Source organism: Xiphophorus hellerii, chromosome 2, assembly GCF_003331165.1.
Source record: "Xiphophorus hellerii strain 12219 chromosome 2, Xiphophorus_hellerii-4.1, whole genome shotgun sequence".
In the NCBI taxonomy this organism is placed as follows: Eukaryota; Metazoa; Chordata; class Actinopteri; order Cyprinodontiformes; family Poeciliidae; genus Xiphophorus; species Xiphophorus hellerii.
The window spans coordinates 20793512-20809392 of NC_045673.1; the positions used below are offsets into that span (position 1 = coordinate 20793512).

At 40.2% G+C, this 15881-nt stretch overlaps 2 protein-coding genes across 4 annotated transcripts in view; both read left to right on the forward strand.

The window, feature by feature from the left end:
* Positions 1-3432, forward strand: part of wwp2 (WW domain containing E3 ubiquitin protein ligase 2) — a 56945-nt gene extending 53513 nt beyond the window's left edge. For all 3 annotated transcript variants that reach the window (XM_032587343.1, XM_032587360.1, XM_032587352.1), the window contains 4 exons: positions 447-551; positions 700-796; positions 1520-1592; positions 2815-3432. In XM_032587343.1, coding sequence (XP_032443234.1) covers positions 447-551; positions 700-796; positions 1520-1592; positions 2815-2914 — 375 coding nt within the window. In that variant the 3' untranslated portion in view covers positions 2915-3432. The remainder of the gene's footprint in view (positions 1-446; positions 552-699; positions 797-1519; positions 1593-2814) is intronic.
* A 2569-nt stretch (positions 3433-6001) lies between these two features.
* adat1 (adenosine deaminase tRNA specific 1) lies at positions 6002-12813 on the forward strand. The gene is made up of 9 exons (XM_032577320.1): positions 6002-6266; positions 6757-6825; positions 7008-7062; positions 7148-7278; positions 7551-8139; positions 8570-8715; positions 9746-9845; positions 9953-10039; positions 12301-12813. Exons 1-9 carry the CDS (start codon positions 6125-6127, stop codon positions 12431-12433), a joined length of 1452 nt encoding a protein of 483 aa, XP_032433211.1. The 5' UTR covers positions 6002-6124; the 3' UTR covers positions 12434-12813.
* Positions 12814-15881: the final 3068 nt, after the last annotated feature.

Below are 15881 nucleotides of genomic sequence, written 5' to 3' on the forward strand. Positions count from 1 at the left end.
CTACATTTTCTGTATAAGTAAAAGTTTCTTTGGGTCATTAGGCAATTACAAATCTGAGTGAACAAAGCTCATGTGGTGTTCCTCAAGGCTCCAGTCTCGGGACCCCTTTTATGCAGTATTTACATTCTCCCACTGACATTAGATCATGGAGTAATGCAGCTTTTCTTGCCATAAATATGCTGATGATACATAACTTTATATCTCATTGTCACCACACAATGACAGACAAATCCACAAGATGAACAATTCAACAGCAGATTATATCAACAACAAAGTGTATCCAGGAACTCTCCGTTCAGATATGAGCTGGAAAGTCTGGTTGTCAGAGTTTTGAGGCGTTTTGTGATTCACTCGGAGAGAGTTAGACTCATCCTCCGAATGTCGATGCGTAGAACAAACATGCAGCTACTCTAACCACGACGTTGATGTTGTTTTGTTGCTTTCAGCTGATGCTCTGCGGCATGCAGGAGATCGATCTGGCCGACTGGCAGAAGAACGCCATCTACAGACACTATACCAAGAACAGCAAGCAGATCCACTGGTTCTGGCAGGTAACGATGTCCAAACATACACACTTGCACACCTTTAAACAACCTCATGCTGAAGGAAGCCCAAACATTGACTTGAGGCTTGGAATTAGCCAAGAATCTTCGGGGATGAAAGATAATAAGATGCTTTTATTGTGTGACTGACGTGCAGGTTGTGAAAGAGATGGACAGCGAGAAGAGAATCCGTCTGCTGCAGTTCGTGACGGGAACCTGTCGGCTGCCGGTCGGAGGCTTCACCGAGCTCATAGGTACACCGGTTCACCGGGATAAAAGGATGAGTTACGCTGCGTTTGATCAGGATGAGGCGGACACAGGGGGAATGTTGTGTATGAAAAACTAAGTACTCCCCAGGATCCAATAATTCTCAGAAGTCATTTTCTGTCTGACCTCATCAGTCTCTCGCTCTTCTTTATGGCGATGCTTCAGTTTATTGAGCTGAGTAGGTCTCATCCTTCACATGATGCTGTTTGAGAAACTCCTGCTGTTACAGACATTTCTCATTCGTTCAGCGCTCCTGTATGCTACTTTGCTGCCTAAATCCCATGGAAGCATCTATCTTGTTTTCCACGCATACTTTTTTTTCTTCTGTTTAGTCAGTAACGACAACGTTCCATCTGTTGACTATTTATGATTGATAAGGTTGGATTTAAACAAATCTCAGAACCTCAGAAGGACCAGATGATTTCTATCAGACAAAATAGTCATGGTAAAAATGTTGCTTTAATAAAACAGTGGAGTTTTTTTTAGTTTTTTTTTTTTTTTACAACTGTCAGCTTGGTCGTCCTGTAAAACAGTATCGCTCAATTACTTATAGACGCTGTGAAAACAATAATGAGTTCCTTGAGTTTACTGTTATCTTTTTATATTTATGAATGATAATTTAATGGGTGAAAAGGAAAAATTTGAAACACTTTCATTTATGTTTCCAGATGAAAGTGCGATGAGTTTTGTTCTCCTCTTCGTCCCTGCAGGAAGTAACGGTCCCCAGAAGTTCTGCATAGACAGAGTGGGGAAGGAGACTTGGCTTCCAAGAAGCCACACATGGTGAGAAACAAACTGGTTGGTTGTTGCTAAAAACCTCAAGTCTGTATAAAAAAAACTTCTCTTGTCGAAGCAGTGACTCTTTAGAAACAGGATTTGCTAAACGGATCGTCTTACTGATGATGAACACATTTTTTATACATTGAATGAGAACAATGCTGGATTGTCAAGCATAAGACATTAATCCATACAGTTGAAATTAGTTATTTAACCCACATGTTCTGGCCAAAGGCATAAACGTGATTTATATAGCTCTTCAAGACTAATATCATAAGTCGTTTTCTCACAATAAACCCAGAGTCTGAAAATTATTTAACCGTTTCAGTAGATATAAGAGCCTCCTTATGTGGTTTTGCTGTGAAAAGAAATCAGTTCATTCATTTATTCAACTGGCTGTAAGTATCTTTTTCAATCCCAAAGGAGATTTTAAATACAGTTCAATTTTGACGACCATGATGGCCGCAACCCTCTGTAGATTTTCAGATTTTTTTTAGGTATCAGAGAAAAGTCTAATGCTTCCCAAACTTCAGCTTCCTCACAGACTGAGTGACATTTTCTCCACGGATGTCCTGATACCTGACTGGCCGCAGGTTTCCAGCGTCAGGGAAAGCAAGGCAGCCCCAGATCCCTACTGAGTCACCACCATGCTTCACTGTAGGCATATTACGTCATCATTCCTCCTCCTGAAAATGTGTAGTTATGATCCAGGGCTCCACTGAGCAGATCATGTTGGCTAACTGGAGTTTTGCTGAAAGTCTTCTGCAGTTGAAAGATTTTGCCCACTTCTTTCTATAGAAATCTGGTGGAACTTTGAACAGGTGAACTACTGTATATATCCTTTTCCGTTTTTGCGCAACTCAGGGATGTCATCTCTCAAGATTTAAAACAGTTCTTTTAAATCAGCCACTTTTACTCCACACCTATTTGTACATCTGAAGAGTTTTGCTCTGGGGGTTGAATTATTTTTGAGACTGCAGTGGTATGATTTAGAGGTGCACTCATTTAAATTCTTATATTTTAACATATTTTTGTGTGTTTTGGTTTGTTGCAAACACCTGAAAAACCTCTTTAATTGAACTTTTTATATTGCTTGGTTGGTTGTCCTGTGTGTCTCTGACACACTGGTCCAGTGACCTCTGGTCTTCAAGTATTTTAACTGTAAACAGTAGGAGGATGTCTTAACCCGGATGCATAACTTTGCTGCTCTTTTTTCTGTTCTTTTCAGCTTCAACCGTCTGGATCTGCCACCCTACCGGAGCCTGGAGCAGCTCAGAGAGAAGCTGCTGTTCGCCATCGAGGAGACGGAGGGATTCGGACAGGAGTGAAGCCGTTAAAGCAACAAAATAGTTTCTTGTTTTTGTTATCGATCCTATTTTGCATTTGTTAATCACAGGGCTGCAGTCTCACCGAGCCGCTCACTTGCAATCAGATGATGTCTGTTGACGGAAAAAAAAAAGTTTAAGTTGGAGCACAGTTGCTTCGAGAGCGAATGGACACTTGCGTGTGGATGCTCACTTTATTGTAATTGTCCAAATTTGTCAAGAACGCTCCGACAGCACTGCTCTGAGCTTACAAACTGCACCAAAACCAGACGGCATTAAAGCTTTAATGCCGCTCCACAACCACAGCACAGTTAACCGCGAATGCAGCGTAACATATCTACCAGAGACAAAAACCTTTAGCGTTTTAAAGAGAGGAACACATCCGAGAGGTTATCAGGAACTACTGCACCTCCTTTACAGAGGTTAGAGAGAGGAGATGGGATTTTATTTTTTATTTCTATGTTAATTTTAAAAGTCTGCATTTTCTCTTGTACAGACCCTAAATAAATGAGACTTCAATCATAAACAGAGTTGATTCATCCTTTGCAGATTTATATAACTAGATCAGGACAATTGCTTCCAGTGATCGATTGTAAGGGTTATAAGCTGCAGGTTTTGGGTACAGAAAAACACAGACATACTATTCCAGGAGGTTTTTCCATGCTTAATAATGTATGAGTTATTAGTTCTTAGTAACCTCTAGGAAACAAATGAAACCTACATGAAAAGCTGCATCCCATCTAGGCCTGTCATGATAATAAGTTTTGATAGACAATAAATTCTCCCAGAACTTATTGCAATAAATAATATTGAGACCATTTTCAAGTAATATAATAGTAATAATGGCACAATAATGCATTATTATCCAAGATGCATTTATCTTGGAGAACATGTTCTCTAAGATAAATAACCTTTAAATTATAATATTTAAAGACTAGAACTGGAAGAAATTTTAAATAAACAAAATAAATAAAACCGAAACAACAAATAAAATCAATTAAACACCAAACTGACTTTTATTCAGTTTTTGGTAAAAAGAAAGAAAAGAAAAAAAACCGATAAATCAAGCAAATAAATTATTGAGTTTCTTTTAATTTATCATGTGATTAATTGATTTATTGTGACAGGCCTAATCCCAGCTTCTCCTTTGCCTGTTCTTCCTTTGTTAAACAAGATGGATTTTAAAAAAATGTTTTCTTAACATTTTAAACAAAAAGCGGCTTCACTGAGCAAAGCTGCTTTTGTTCCTGCACATATTGGGTTGATGCTGATCTCTGATTATATATTCAGACTATACAGGCCATTAATTGTTAATATCAAGTAACTCCTTTTCATTTATAGGTCAATTTCTCTAGTTTGACATTTGAGTCCATTTTTCTCCATGGAAAAGGTACAAGCCTCATCTGAAAAAGTCCAGGGGAATACTGATTGATTATATACAGTAGTTTCCCATTAAATACTTGCATTTTAATAGTTTCAGTCTTGTACTAAAAAGTTTCCAAGCTTTTCAACATGCCATTTCCCTCTGATCATACGGTACACTCTTGAATTTCTGACGCGTTAATGCAAGGTCTTCAGCAAGCAAGTTGTGAAAAAATGTGTCTCAACTGTATGTGATTGAGATCATCTATAAAGAAGAATCAGAGTAAAGCTTGACGACCCAATGGTGCTGAAAGATTTTAAACTGGCGGCGTCCATTCGCTACTTGGTCGCCATAGATACAAAATGCAGGTTGTAGGAGTATTGATACCAATCAAGGAGCTGGGATAAATTATTTGGTGGGAACCGGCTGTTTGGAGATGCAACAGGCGATGCCCCTCAAAGTGCTGTTGGAGAAAGTCCGTTTCATTTTTAGTAGGCCTACAATCATTTGTAGCAGTTCTTCATTTAAACACAACTTGACTTTTCAATTTTCAGAGCATCAAAGGGAACGTGAACAATGTTGACCATAATTAAACCCAGTGCCTCTGAATCTACAAACCGAAACTACTCAGTGATTGTTGGAGCCGTGCCGGAGCCGGCAGCGTTTTCCACTCGTCGAGACGCAGTTTGTGGTTTGGCCGGCAGGCTTTTGGTAATTGGAAATAGATGCTGGGATGCAGCCACACAAACAAACTGTTGTCATGTCATCCCCACCGTTGCCAACAATGGTTCCAGTCTTGAACTGGGAGCGATGGAAATGTTCCAAGTAGCATAAGCGGTTTGCTGTAAATCGTACTGAGCAAAGATACGAACTGGCCGCTGGCTGTGACTACATCTGGATTTGAAAATACCTTAGAGGTGCAACAGAACATCAAAAACGCCTAAATACTGAAAGGAGACGCAACTGGATTGAGTTGTGAAAACGGACTACAATGCAAAAATCATCTGCCTATTTCCAATGGTGGTACATCCTGGACAGGATATCAGCTTTCACAGGGGAACTCAGAGACAAACACTGTAGAGGAGGGAGGGAGTCAAACTCTTTCATTTTGGGCCATTTCAAGATCAAGAATGTCTCCAAAGGGCTGGTTGTGGCAGAATGCAGTGAAAAACTACCCACTAGCAAACTTAAAATATTCATAAATAGCTGTTTCTTATTATTTTTGATGTAATTTGCCACTATACAGAAAAAATTGCTTTGATTCAATAAAGAATTTTAAGCACATGTCTGTTATCTTGAAAGTTCAAGTTCTGTAATTCTTCAGAGTCTAAAGGGCCACATAAAAACTTATGGTGGGCCGGATTTGGCCCCCAGGCCTTGAGTTTAACAGATTTGCCTTCATCGGACCTTCTTGCTACAAACATTGGTACCAAGTGGTGAGCCGAGAACGAACAAAATTGGCATTATATTCATAGGTCATGTGGTAGGTTATTCAACAGTTGGTCGCATTTCTTTTCTTTTCTGTTATTCCTCCGTATGTTATGGTTTTGCATATGAGAATTGCGCTTTAGTCCAGACTTCCGGGTATTTGTTTATTTTTACATATATATTCTGCAACATTAAAGATTGCTTTCTGCCATTCTACTTTAGGTTGTAGAAAAAGAGGGGGAAAAGATAACATAACGGGCTTTTATTGTGGAAATCCCGCCTTCTTTCCATCCCGGAAGTACTTCCTCCGTGTTTTGGAGATGTTTTCAAATCGGTTCACGTGGTTCAATCAACACGCTTTTAAACTAATACACGTCAAACAGCAATTTGACCACATTTGAACGATTTTTCTCCTGTTTAATATGATAAATGCGGATGAAGTCGCCGAGTTGTGCTACGAGCGTTTCCGCCAGCTGCCCCGGAGAGGGAAGCCCGAGCCGGGCAGAGAGTGGAGCCTGCTGGCCGCTGTGCTCCGGATCACCCGGAGACCAAACTCCGACTCAGGTTAGAGAGCAGAAACAACCACAACATCATGGTCTGATTGTACCAATTAATAAATCCGTGTTTTTAAAAACTATCTTAGTTTGTGAGAGCCTGAAATACTGTGCAGAATCCGATTGGCATACGGCTAATTAAATGCAAAATGTAATTTCTGAGAAGAAGAATTGTTGATTTAATTAATTTCATAAGATTAGTGAACAAAAGATTTGTGTTTGGAACATGGAGAAGAAACCCTCTGGAAAGTGGGAATGCCAAAACAGGTCATTGAGAAAGAGACTGGTTGTCTAAACATATAGATGGAAAGCTTAGTGGAAGGAAAAAAAACATCCACAAAAGAAATAGTGGATGTGATTCATCTCTGACTGCAGCAAAGCAAACTGTAAAGAGGTGGTTTAAAATGTTTGCACAGTCGAGACTCAGGCCTTGTTCAGTACATCATAAACATAAAAGTCTGGATCTCTGACATGTGAAATTAAATGTTTTTGTTTTCCAGTGGAGATGGAGGTCGTTTCCTTGGGAACCGGGACTAAGTGTATCGGAAAGGCAGCCATGAGTGCCGCTGGTCTGTGTGATCCTGTTTTCCTGTTGCCTCTCTGCCTCGCTTACATAATTTATTATTCAAACCCTTGCTTTGGACGTTGCTTTAAAATTTTCTCAGCATTTTAGTCTCTATTAAGGTCTGAATGCAGTGCAGCTTAAAGATGAGCTTTCTCGTTTTTAAATGAAAACCGTTTTCTGAATCAGGTGACGTGCTCAACGACAGCCATGCTGAAGTCATCGCCAGAAGAGGTTGCATCAGGTGAATGAGCAGAATTTCTCTCTGTTGTGTTTCTCCGTGGACGTTTTCTCCACCCTGAGCTCAGTGTGGATGAATTTCTGTGCAGGTATCTGATCCAGGAGCTTCACAGAGCCGTGAGCTCTCGCTACAGCTCGCTGTTTCGCCCGGCGGATCGGAGAGGGAAGTGGAGGCTTCAGCCCGGAGTTTCCTTCCTGCTCTTCACCAGTCACACTCCCTGTGAGTCCAGTATGCTCCTACTGTGCTTAACAAGCTCTAAGTAAACTAGGAAAGTGTTATTATTCGCAATATCTTCATCTTTAGCGACAGAACGACTACTAAGAGTGAGTTTGTAGTACAGTAAAATCCAGAATTTATTTCACCATTGAAATAAATTCTGATACTGACATTTTCTGCCGGTTAATCTTAAGGTTTCCTATGTTTTACTAGTTCGTCACCATGGAAACTCTTTAACCTGAAGGTTTCTGAGGCTCTTGTTTTTTTATCCGCAGGCGGTGACGCGTCCATCATCCCCATGACGGACTCCCAGTCCCAGCCCTGTCCCCCCGTCACATCTGTGAGCAGCTGTGGAGAGACGGACGGAGGACGGAACTTGAAAAGGAAAGTCGAGGAACCCGGCGAAGGAGGGAACTTGAAGCTGCCTCGACTCGCAGAGGAAGAGACAAAAGAAGAAGAAATGGACCCGTTTGAATCCAGGACTAAATCGCCTGACAGAGTCGTGTCTGTTCCTGCATCAGCGTCGGAGCTCAAACCAGGAGATTCCGCAGACTCGAGGCAGTCAGACGCTGAACTGGTCGGAGACGCTCACAGGACGGGCGCCAAGTGTGTCCCGGGAGGCCCGGCCGACCCGCTGCTGCCTGGGGCGGGCTACCACAGCGCCGGGGTCCTCCGTGTGAAGCCGGGTCGAGGAGAGCCGACTCTGTCCCTGTCCTGCAGTGACAAACTGGCCCGCTGGGGGGTGCTGGGCTTCCAGGGTGCGCTTCTGTCTCATTACCTGGAGGAGGCGCTGTACTTCGACACGGTGGTGGTGGGCAAATGTCCGTACAGCCAGGAAGTCATGCACAGGGCGCTGGTCATGAGGTGCGCGGCTTGCAGAGACTCTTATTCTGCTGGAGGAAGGCCAAGTGCTTTTCTTTTTAGTGATTTTATTATTATTTTTAATATTTAAAACGTTTACTGTAGAAGATTAACTGCACCACATAAGGAATAAACTAATCAAATGGAGACTTTCAAACCTAGAAATATTGTATCAGCTTGTTGTTGCTTAGTTATGGCAGCATCATGCTGAGTGCTTATATAGTGATACTGTACAGCTAGATGCCTGAAAAAGAGGACCCCAATGTCCCATTCAAAGCCCTGATGTCAACACTGTTTAAAAATTCTGGGCTGTGTTTAAGAGCCGCGTCCGTAGCAGGAAACCAGCCCGCTAAAGCGAAGCTTATCAGTTCCACCAAGAACAGATAGAGTGTAGTTAAAGTCTTCTTTGTGGATCATTTCCTTCTACTTGCAGGTGCTCCCGCGTTTCAGAGCTTCCTGCTGGTTTCTCTGTCTGTTCGCCGCTGCTGCTGCAGTCCAGCCTGGAGTTCCAGTTCAGCCAGAACCAAACCAAGCTCCAACACCAGGGCGGACAGGGACGCATCTCCCCGTGTGGAGCGGGTCAGTTCTCCCAACAAATACTATCACTGAACACTTAAAACTTTGATTACTTTGTTACAGTTTCAGTGGGAGCTAGTCTGGAGGTCTGCGATATTAATGAGGCTGTGGGAAACTGGAAAGAAATCCAAACTAATGAGGAGATCCACCAACCTGGGGACCAAACTCTTCCAATATTCAGTTTGATGAGAACTGACTGGGATTGGTAGAAAACTCCGACCAGTGAAAGCACCATACCCATCCAGGAAACTGTTCCTCCGATAAAGACTAAAACGGCTTCGTTTTCTATGACATGTCGACACGTCAGCTGTTCATTGAGGCAGAGAGAGAGAGAGGAAGAGAGAGAGAGACCTTTAGCAGACAACAGGAAGGCCATAGAACATATGCCATTTTTAATCTATGGTCTAGCTGTTAAAAATTATAATAAGTACTAAAAATTGTCAGAAGATGAAGACTCTACACAAACTGGAGACGGAAATCGACTGTGGAAATCTGATCAGTACATCTCTGGATACTCCACATCAGCACAGGTAGAGGCCCCTGTGTTTAGAGCAGGATGACAGCTGTTACAATCCCGCAAGAGCTACAGTAATTCAGATCAAAGCACATTCATGGGTTAGAATGGCCTAGTCAAAGTCCAGACCTAAACCTACTTTGGAATTTATGGCAAAATTTGAAAAATGATGTTCACAGAAGCTGATTATCCAGTCTGATTGAGCCTGACCCAGAGTTTCAAATAAATTGCACAATTTATGTTTGTAATAATTAGTGTTTGTGTTAATAGAAATACATTTATTTTGTGTTCGGAAAGTGAAAAACTGACTTTAATTAAAAAAAGATTATAGAAATATTAAGCTAGAAGAAAATTTATTTGGGCAGAAATGTTCTTTTGTTAGAATCTATATAAAATACTATATACATTTTGAATAATTATTTTCTATATAAGAAAAAAAGATTTAAGTGTGGAAAAAATTACATTTAATGTAGTTTTACTTTTTCTCATAAGCTGAAATAATTGTCCGTTGTCTTTCAGCCATCAGCTGGTGTAATGTTGCAGATCAGCCACTAGATGTCACTGCCAACGGCTACAAACATGGCGTCACCAAGAAAGTCCTGGGAACACCCAAAGCTAGGTAGAAGCCTCGCGTCTTACAGGCTCTTAATTTAAGTATTCTTTACTGTTATTGTGTCATTAAAGTTTCCTCCTGAGGTTTGTCTTCATGTCGTTTTGTGTTTTAAGGTCTCTGTTGTGTAAACTGGAGCTTTTTCACGCGTTCCTGTCTCTCGTAGCGGCCACTGACCCTTCGGCTCTGCCCGACTCTCTCAGGTGACAGACAGACAGAAATCAGGGATTTTTTTCATACTGTTTCTTATTATTTTTTAAATTAATGTTGTTCAATAAAGATACCCTTCATGTTTAAAATGAACTAAGCTTTGGATAATGTCAGGCATCAAGAAGTGTGTTAAAGTACATTTAAATGTATTTAAAAAATATTTTTACACTGATTTAAATGTTTTTTTCCTGTCTTAGCAACTTCTTTTTGCACTGCTTGTTACTAAACCCATCCCGATGCGCAGATATTAAACTCTGCTGTTAATTATTTCGGTCAGACATTTTGACCGAACACTTGTACTTGTAATACAGTTAGTAAATGTCTGTGTTGTACTTTGACTATAATCATGTTTTGGTTGCTTTTAAATCCAACTATCTGTGAATGTAGGCCAGTATTTAAGCCCTTAAAAGGCAAAACAGTAAAATTTAGTTTTTACTGACCAGATTTTATGTGATAATCTTCTTCATTTTGCCTGAGGCTGTGCCTGTTCACATATTTCTCATATTTTTTTGAAAGTGTTTACTTATAATCATATCTATTTGGGTCAGTTTACACAGAGCCATTGTCAGAATGTTCTTTACCGGCAGATCCCAGAATGCCCAAAGTGTTTTCTGTCACTAAATGAGGAAGCTTTTAAGGAAAAATTCAATACTTTCAGGTATTTTTTTTTATATAGTTTTGTCATTGCTCCGAATCAATATGCGTCCCCTGAAACAACAGAAACACAAGTCTCTGTTTGAATGCGTGTAACCAGGCTCACATTGTGTGCTGATGGCTGGGAATCTTTTCTGAAGGAGAAACAGAGGCTCCTCTGTTCCTCAGTGCTTCAGCACAGAACCTGATCCGCTGCTTTCTTTGCACAAGTGGCTCATTATTCCCCACCTGAAAACAAAACTGCAGCTTCCAGTAACATGGTTACCTTACCAACGGGTCACTACGAAGTTTTCTTCTCTTTCCTGTGACAGGAAGAAGGCGCAGATGAATTATTGTTCTGATTATTTAGATCCAAACTGTGCAGCTGCATGAAAAGTGATCACTGGAGAATAAAAGAAATCACTGATTTATTGGTGCGTCTCAGTAAATTAGAATAGCATCAAAACTCTAATTTGTTTCAAAAATTAATTAATAAAGTAAAAAGTTGTATATTTCAAGCTGCTTTTTCTTGTCATTTTAATGATGATGGGGAAACTGAAACTTTAGTTTGGTTTCTCAGACAATAGAAATATTGCAAAAGACCAATAGCATAATAAATATTAGCCAGGATACTTTAAAACATGTTCATTTTCCGTAGAGTATAATTAGCTGCTTCTTCATTGCGTTGTGACTCAAAATGGTTGAGGCTAACGGTAACTAGCTGCTAATATACCTTTGCTAGCTAGCAAAGCGCATATTAGCAGCTGTAGTAGCAGAAACCATTAGCTCTGGCTCCTGCAGTGGGAATGGATGAAGGAAAAAAAATGTCTAGCTAGCTAAAACAAAAGCTAGCTAGCTAGTTACTAGCTTGCTTTTTTGCATCTATCTATCCTGATTTAAGTGCAGATTTATCGCTAAGTGGCTGGACAACATTCACCTTTCCCATGGGATCATTTTATCTAATACAGGTCTTAAGTTTCATACATAATTGTCTTAAGTCTCATAAATGAGTTGGTGAAACCTCCAGGAATCTTGCGTTTGCCATAGCAGAACATTTCTGCATTAAAATCCCTCTTGAAACTAAGCTTTTAATTTTCATTAACTGTAATCATAAAAAGTATAAATAGAAAATATTTTTATTTAAACATAGTACTCTGAGCATAAATACCCTACATATGAGTTTTATTTTATGAAATCAATTACATTTGTGAATATTAGATTAGATAAACTTAAATTACTATGTGATTTCTCGAGTTGTTAAATCATAAAACTGCGGCACTTGAGGTGCAGCATTAGTGCGTTAGTGATGTTTGCTGTGAATTCCTTATTTTGGCAAAGCTCTTGAAGTTAGCACATCTGACTGTCATAAATAAGAGATTATGAGAAGAAACTTCAGCTACTTTATTCAGAAACATGTCCCGGTTTTACCAGAGGACATGATCAGGTAGTCTGCTCCGAGTACACACACTGCGCAAACACTCTATAGGTATTTCCTGCCTCATGTGGTACTTATCTAGCATCTTTTACCATTTTTATTCCTGTTCATTTGTCGCAGCTTGATGAGTAATACTTGAAATACAGGCGCACAAAGAGTCCAACCCTCGTTCTTCTGTTTGCTCAGGTCAGGAGAGCTGCACACCTACTGGGACCATAAGCGGGCCTCCCAGTCGTACCAGCGAGCCTGGCAGCAGCTGCGTCTGCAGGCCTTCCCTCTGTGGCCTTGCAGTGACAGAAACCTCCTCCTGTTTCGCTGAAAGCCGACTCCGCAGCAGGAATGTCCTCGTCAGGCTTGATGAAAAACCGGCTTTGTTGCAGCGCAAACCCGGAGGGTCATGTGCTGAAACAGCCGCCGGCCAGCAGAAAACTGATTTCAAACTGAGGATGGCAGAACCAGAGACAAAGCGTCACTTTCCCCTGGCTGGCTGTTAGCTCAGCTGCTCTGCGGCTCAGCACTCACAGCAGGACGACCCGCTCCGTCCCGCTGATGTCTGCATGTGGCTGCTTTATTTTCACGTTGTGAGAGCTCTCTGAAAACACAGCTGACCCGCCTGCAACTTTCACTTCGCTGCATTAATTATCAAACTCTCCTTGTGTTTCTCCCACAGATACAACAGAATAAAATCAGTAGTCTCTATCTGCTGCTTTCCTGAATTGCAAGTTTTATGGATAGTTGAGATGTTTTCAGGAAACTTGGCATCGACCTTTATGTTCTTTTTTTGCCAAACAGTTTCCTTTCTTATTGCTGAGTCATGAACTCTGACCTGACCTGAGGCTGGTGAGGTCAGCAGTGTTTAGATGTTGTTGTTGGTCCTTTGCAGAGCTCTAGGAGTAATTTTAGTTGGTTGGCTGCTCCATATCTCAGCGTGGTTCCCTGCTGCCCCAAAGCCTCATAAACGGCTTCGTATTCGTTTCCAGACTAATAGCAGTCATCGACTTCTTAGGTGTTCTGGGATTTCTTTAGATTTTGACTAGGGCTGTTGTAAACGAATATTTTAGTAATCAAGTAATCTATTGATTATTCTTACGATTAATCGAGTAATCTGATTTTAAAAAATTATAAAATAAAATATTGGTAAATCTGGCATAACGCAAAAGCTGAATGGCCTCCTTTAAGTGTACGGAGAAACAATCATTTAATGATCCTGATGTATAAATCTTTACTCGGTCTAACCCCAGCATATTTATCCACTCTCCTACATAGAACTGTCAGTTCTCGTTCTCTTTGCTCCAATAATATTATTCTTCTGCATGTCCCATGCTTTCGAACTGAAAAAGGGAAGCAGGCATTCAGTGTGTTGGCCCCCACAGCGTGGAATCAGTTGCAGTCTGAACTTAAGATGTCGGAAATGATTTCACTGGACTTATTTCGAGCAGTTCTTAAAGATAGGCAACAAGATTCTATGAAACAGTGTCATTGTTTTTAAATTGTTTTTATTGTTTTATCCTTGTGCATATGTATTAATTGTTTTTATCTTGTAACCAGGTTGCTATGTATTGCAAAATTTTTGCTCAGGTCCCTCTTGAAAATGAGATCTAGATCTCAATGGGGTTTACCTGATTAAATAAAGGAATATATATATATATAACACTGGTGTTACTATCAGATATCAATATCAGTCCAGTTTTTCATTTTTGAGCATCCCCAACAGTTACTTTTTTGTAGTTTATTAAACTAACCTGTAACAATAATAGCTCACTTTCTAAGTTAACCTGAAGAAAAGTTATACAAAGATCTGAAATTCTATTCAATTTAATAATAAAGAGGCAGGCTCACAAATACACTTATAAAATGTCTATACTCCAGCTTTTAGTTTATGTGTTCATCTTCAGTCAGTTTAATAGATGAATTAGCACCTTGCCCCATACTTGTCAAGCTTTGGGTTTGAAAATACGGGAATGTCGCCTGGAGTTGGGGGGCAACGAAAACCCGGACATTATCATGGATCAATAAAATCCCCACGGCCATGCCACGAACACTCAAGAACACCTCTTAGCTTTCGTCAACAACTCAGAGGCGGAAGTCAGAGCTCCGCGCAACGCAAATAATGTTCCGGCCGGAACACGGTGCGCTAAATAATAAAATATAAATTAACGAAGCTTCGAGGCAGGTAAATTTTCCTCGAGGAATTTTAATAATCGAGGTACTCGAATCATTCGAGGAATCGTTTCAGCCCTAATTGGGACGCGATGTGTTGCTTTTTGAGCTCTTTTAGCCTACTTCATGTCAGCCATGTTCTGTTTCAGTGACTTCCTGTAGCATCCTGACAGCAATCAGGAAACCAGGAAATTAAACTTAACCCATAATTTAACAAGTGAAAAATGTGTTTGGTCATAAGAAACAGAATGAATCTCTAAGGAGGCAAATCTTCCTCTCAGCATGTTGGATAGGATGTCCTTGGATAGATTTTGATTATGCATATTTTGATTCATCAGCATTGCACTCGTGATTTTGTTGTACCATTTCCTTTAAATGTAACAAACTGCTATAGTTGAAATAGTCAAATTACAACGTACTTTTAATGGATCACTGATAATTAGCATGGAAGCTCCTGAACTTTACAAGAAGAGTTTGTGAATCAGCTCTGTGGGTTATCAGAATATAATGCATATGTAACACCAGAAACTTCAATATTTTTTTGTATTTCTTACCCGTTAGCATTTCCACAGAAGACCAAAGAAAAACTGAAAAGTGCATGTGAGTTTATCATAAAGGACAAAATGATCTTAACCGCTTTACGGAGGGTAGTGACGCACACATTAGATGTGGATTTTTATTACAATTACAGTTATGATTTTAAAAATTCTGCCTAATTTACTTGTAGGGATTATGAAATATTTTTTTACTGATTATACAAATAGTACAAAAAAGGACACGACATATTCCTCGCCGTCTTTATTTAACAAATATGAAGCCAAACTGCGTTAAAAACTGATTCTACCTGGCCAGGTGCTGCTAATTAAACGTGTTGATTGATTAATTGTCATCAGGTGTTTGGTAACCAAACGCCAAGACGGAAAGACATCAACAATAACCTTAGAGAAGTGTGGAGGACCAGTTGCTGGGGCCTTTAGATCAAGGAACCCTCTGCCCCCTTCCATTAAAATATTATTCTATTCTCTTTCCTATGAATGTTTTGTTTTGTTATTAAAAAGCCCTGTGTCTCATTGTCCATGTTAAGCTGAACATTCATATATATGTTGGTAACTATTCTGGCTGATGAGAGGGAAATGAGTTTAGAAAGGCGTCAGTTTTGAGCAGGCGCTTTTAGGGCAGCCTTGGGTCCTAAGTTTCTGTGTTGAAGAAGCTCAGTAGTACATAGCAGCCATAGTGTGACGCACGTTGGATTTATGAACGTTGTTTGTATTTTCAGGTAAGCCGAAATAGTGGAAAAGTTACCAAAAGGCATTGTATATTTGTAACATGAAGTTGTAAAGTTTCATAAGACAAAATGTCTCGCTGTATTAATAACGGAGATATGATTATCTCAGCCGAGACAGCTAAGCTAAGTTTCTGTGTTGAAGAGGCTCAGTAGCACGTAGCAGCCATAGTGTGACGCACGTTTGTATTTTCAGATGTAAAGGAAATGTACAACCACCGCATGTCTCGACATCACTTTTAGTGTGCAACATTAGGATCTGTTGTTGCTGCAGATCTAAATGGGAAGATTACAGGCCGCTTTGCAAATATCTGAACTCCGTCAT

What these genes read in the sequence shown, in the direction of transcription:
- adat1 (XM_032577320.1), top strand. Translation starts at nt 6,125, where the DNA reads ATGATAAATGCGGATGAAGTCGCCGAGTTGTGCTACGAGCGTTTCCGC. An exon ending in CACAGGGCGCTGGTCATGAG is followed by an intron (nt 8,140 to 8,569) that starts GTGCGCGGCTTG and finishes TTCTACTTGCAG; the next exon opens with GTGCTCCCGCGTTTCAGAGC. An exon ending in GCTCTGCCCGACTCTCTCAG is followed by an intron (nt 10,040 to 12,300) that starts GTGACAGACAGA and finishes CTGTTTGCTCAG; the next exon opens with GTCAGGAGAGCTGCACACCT.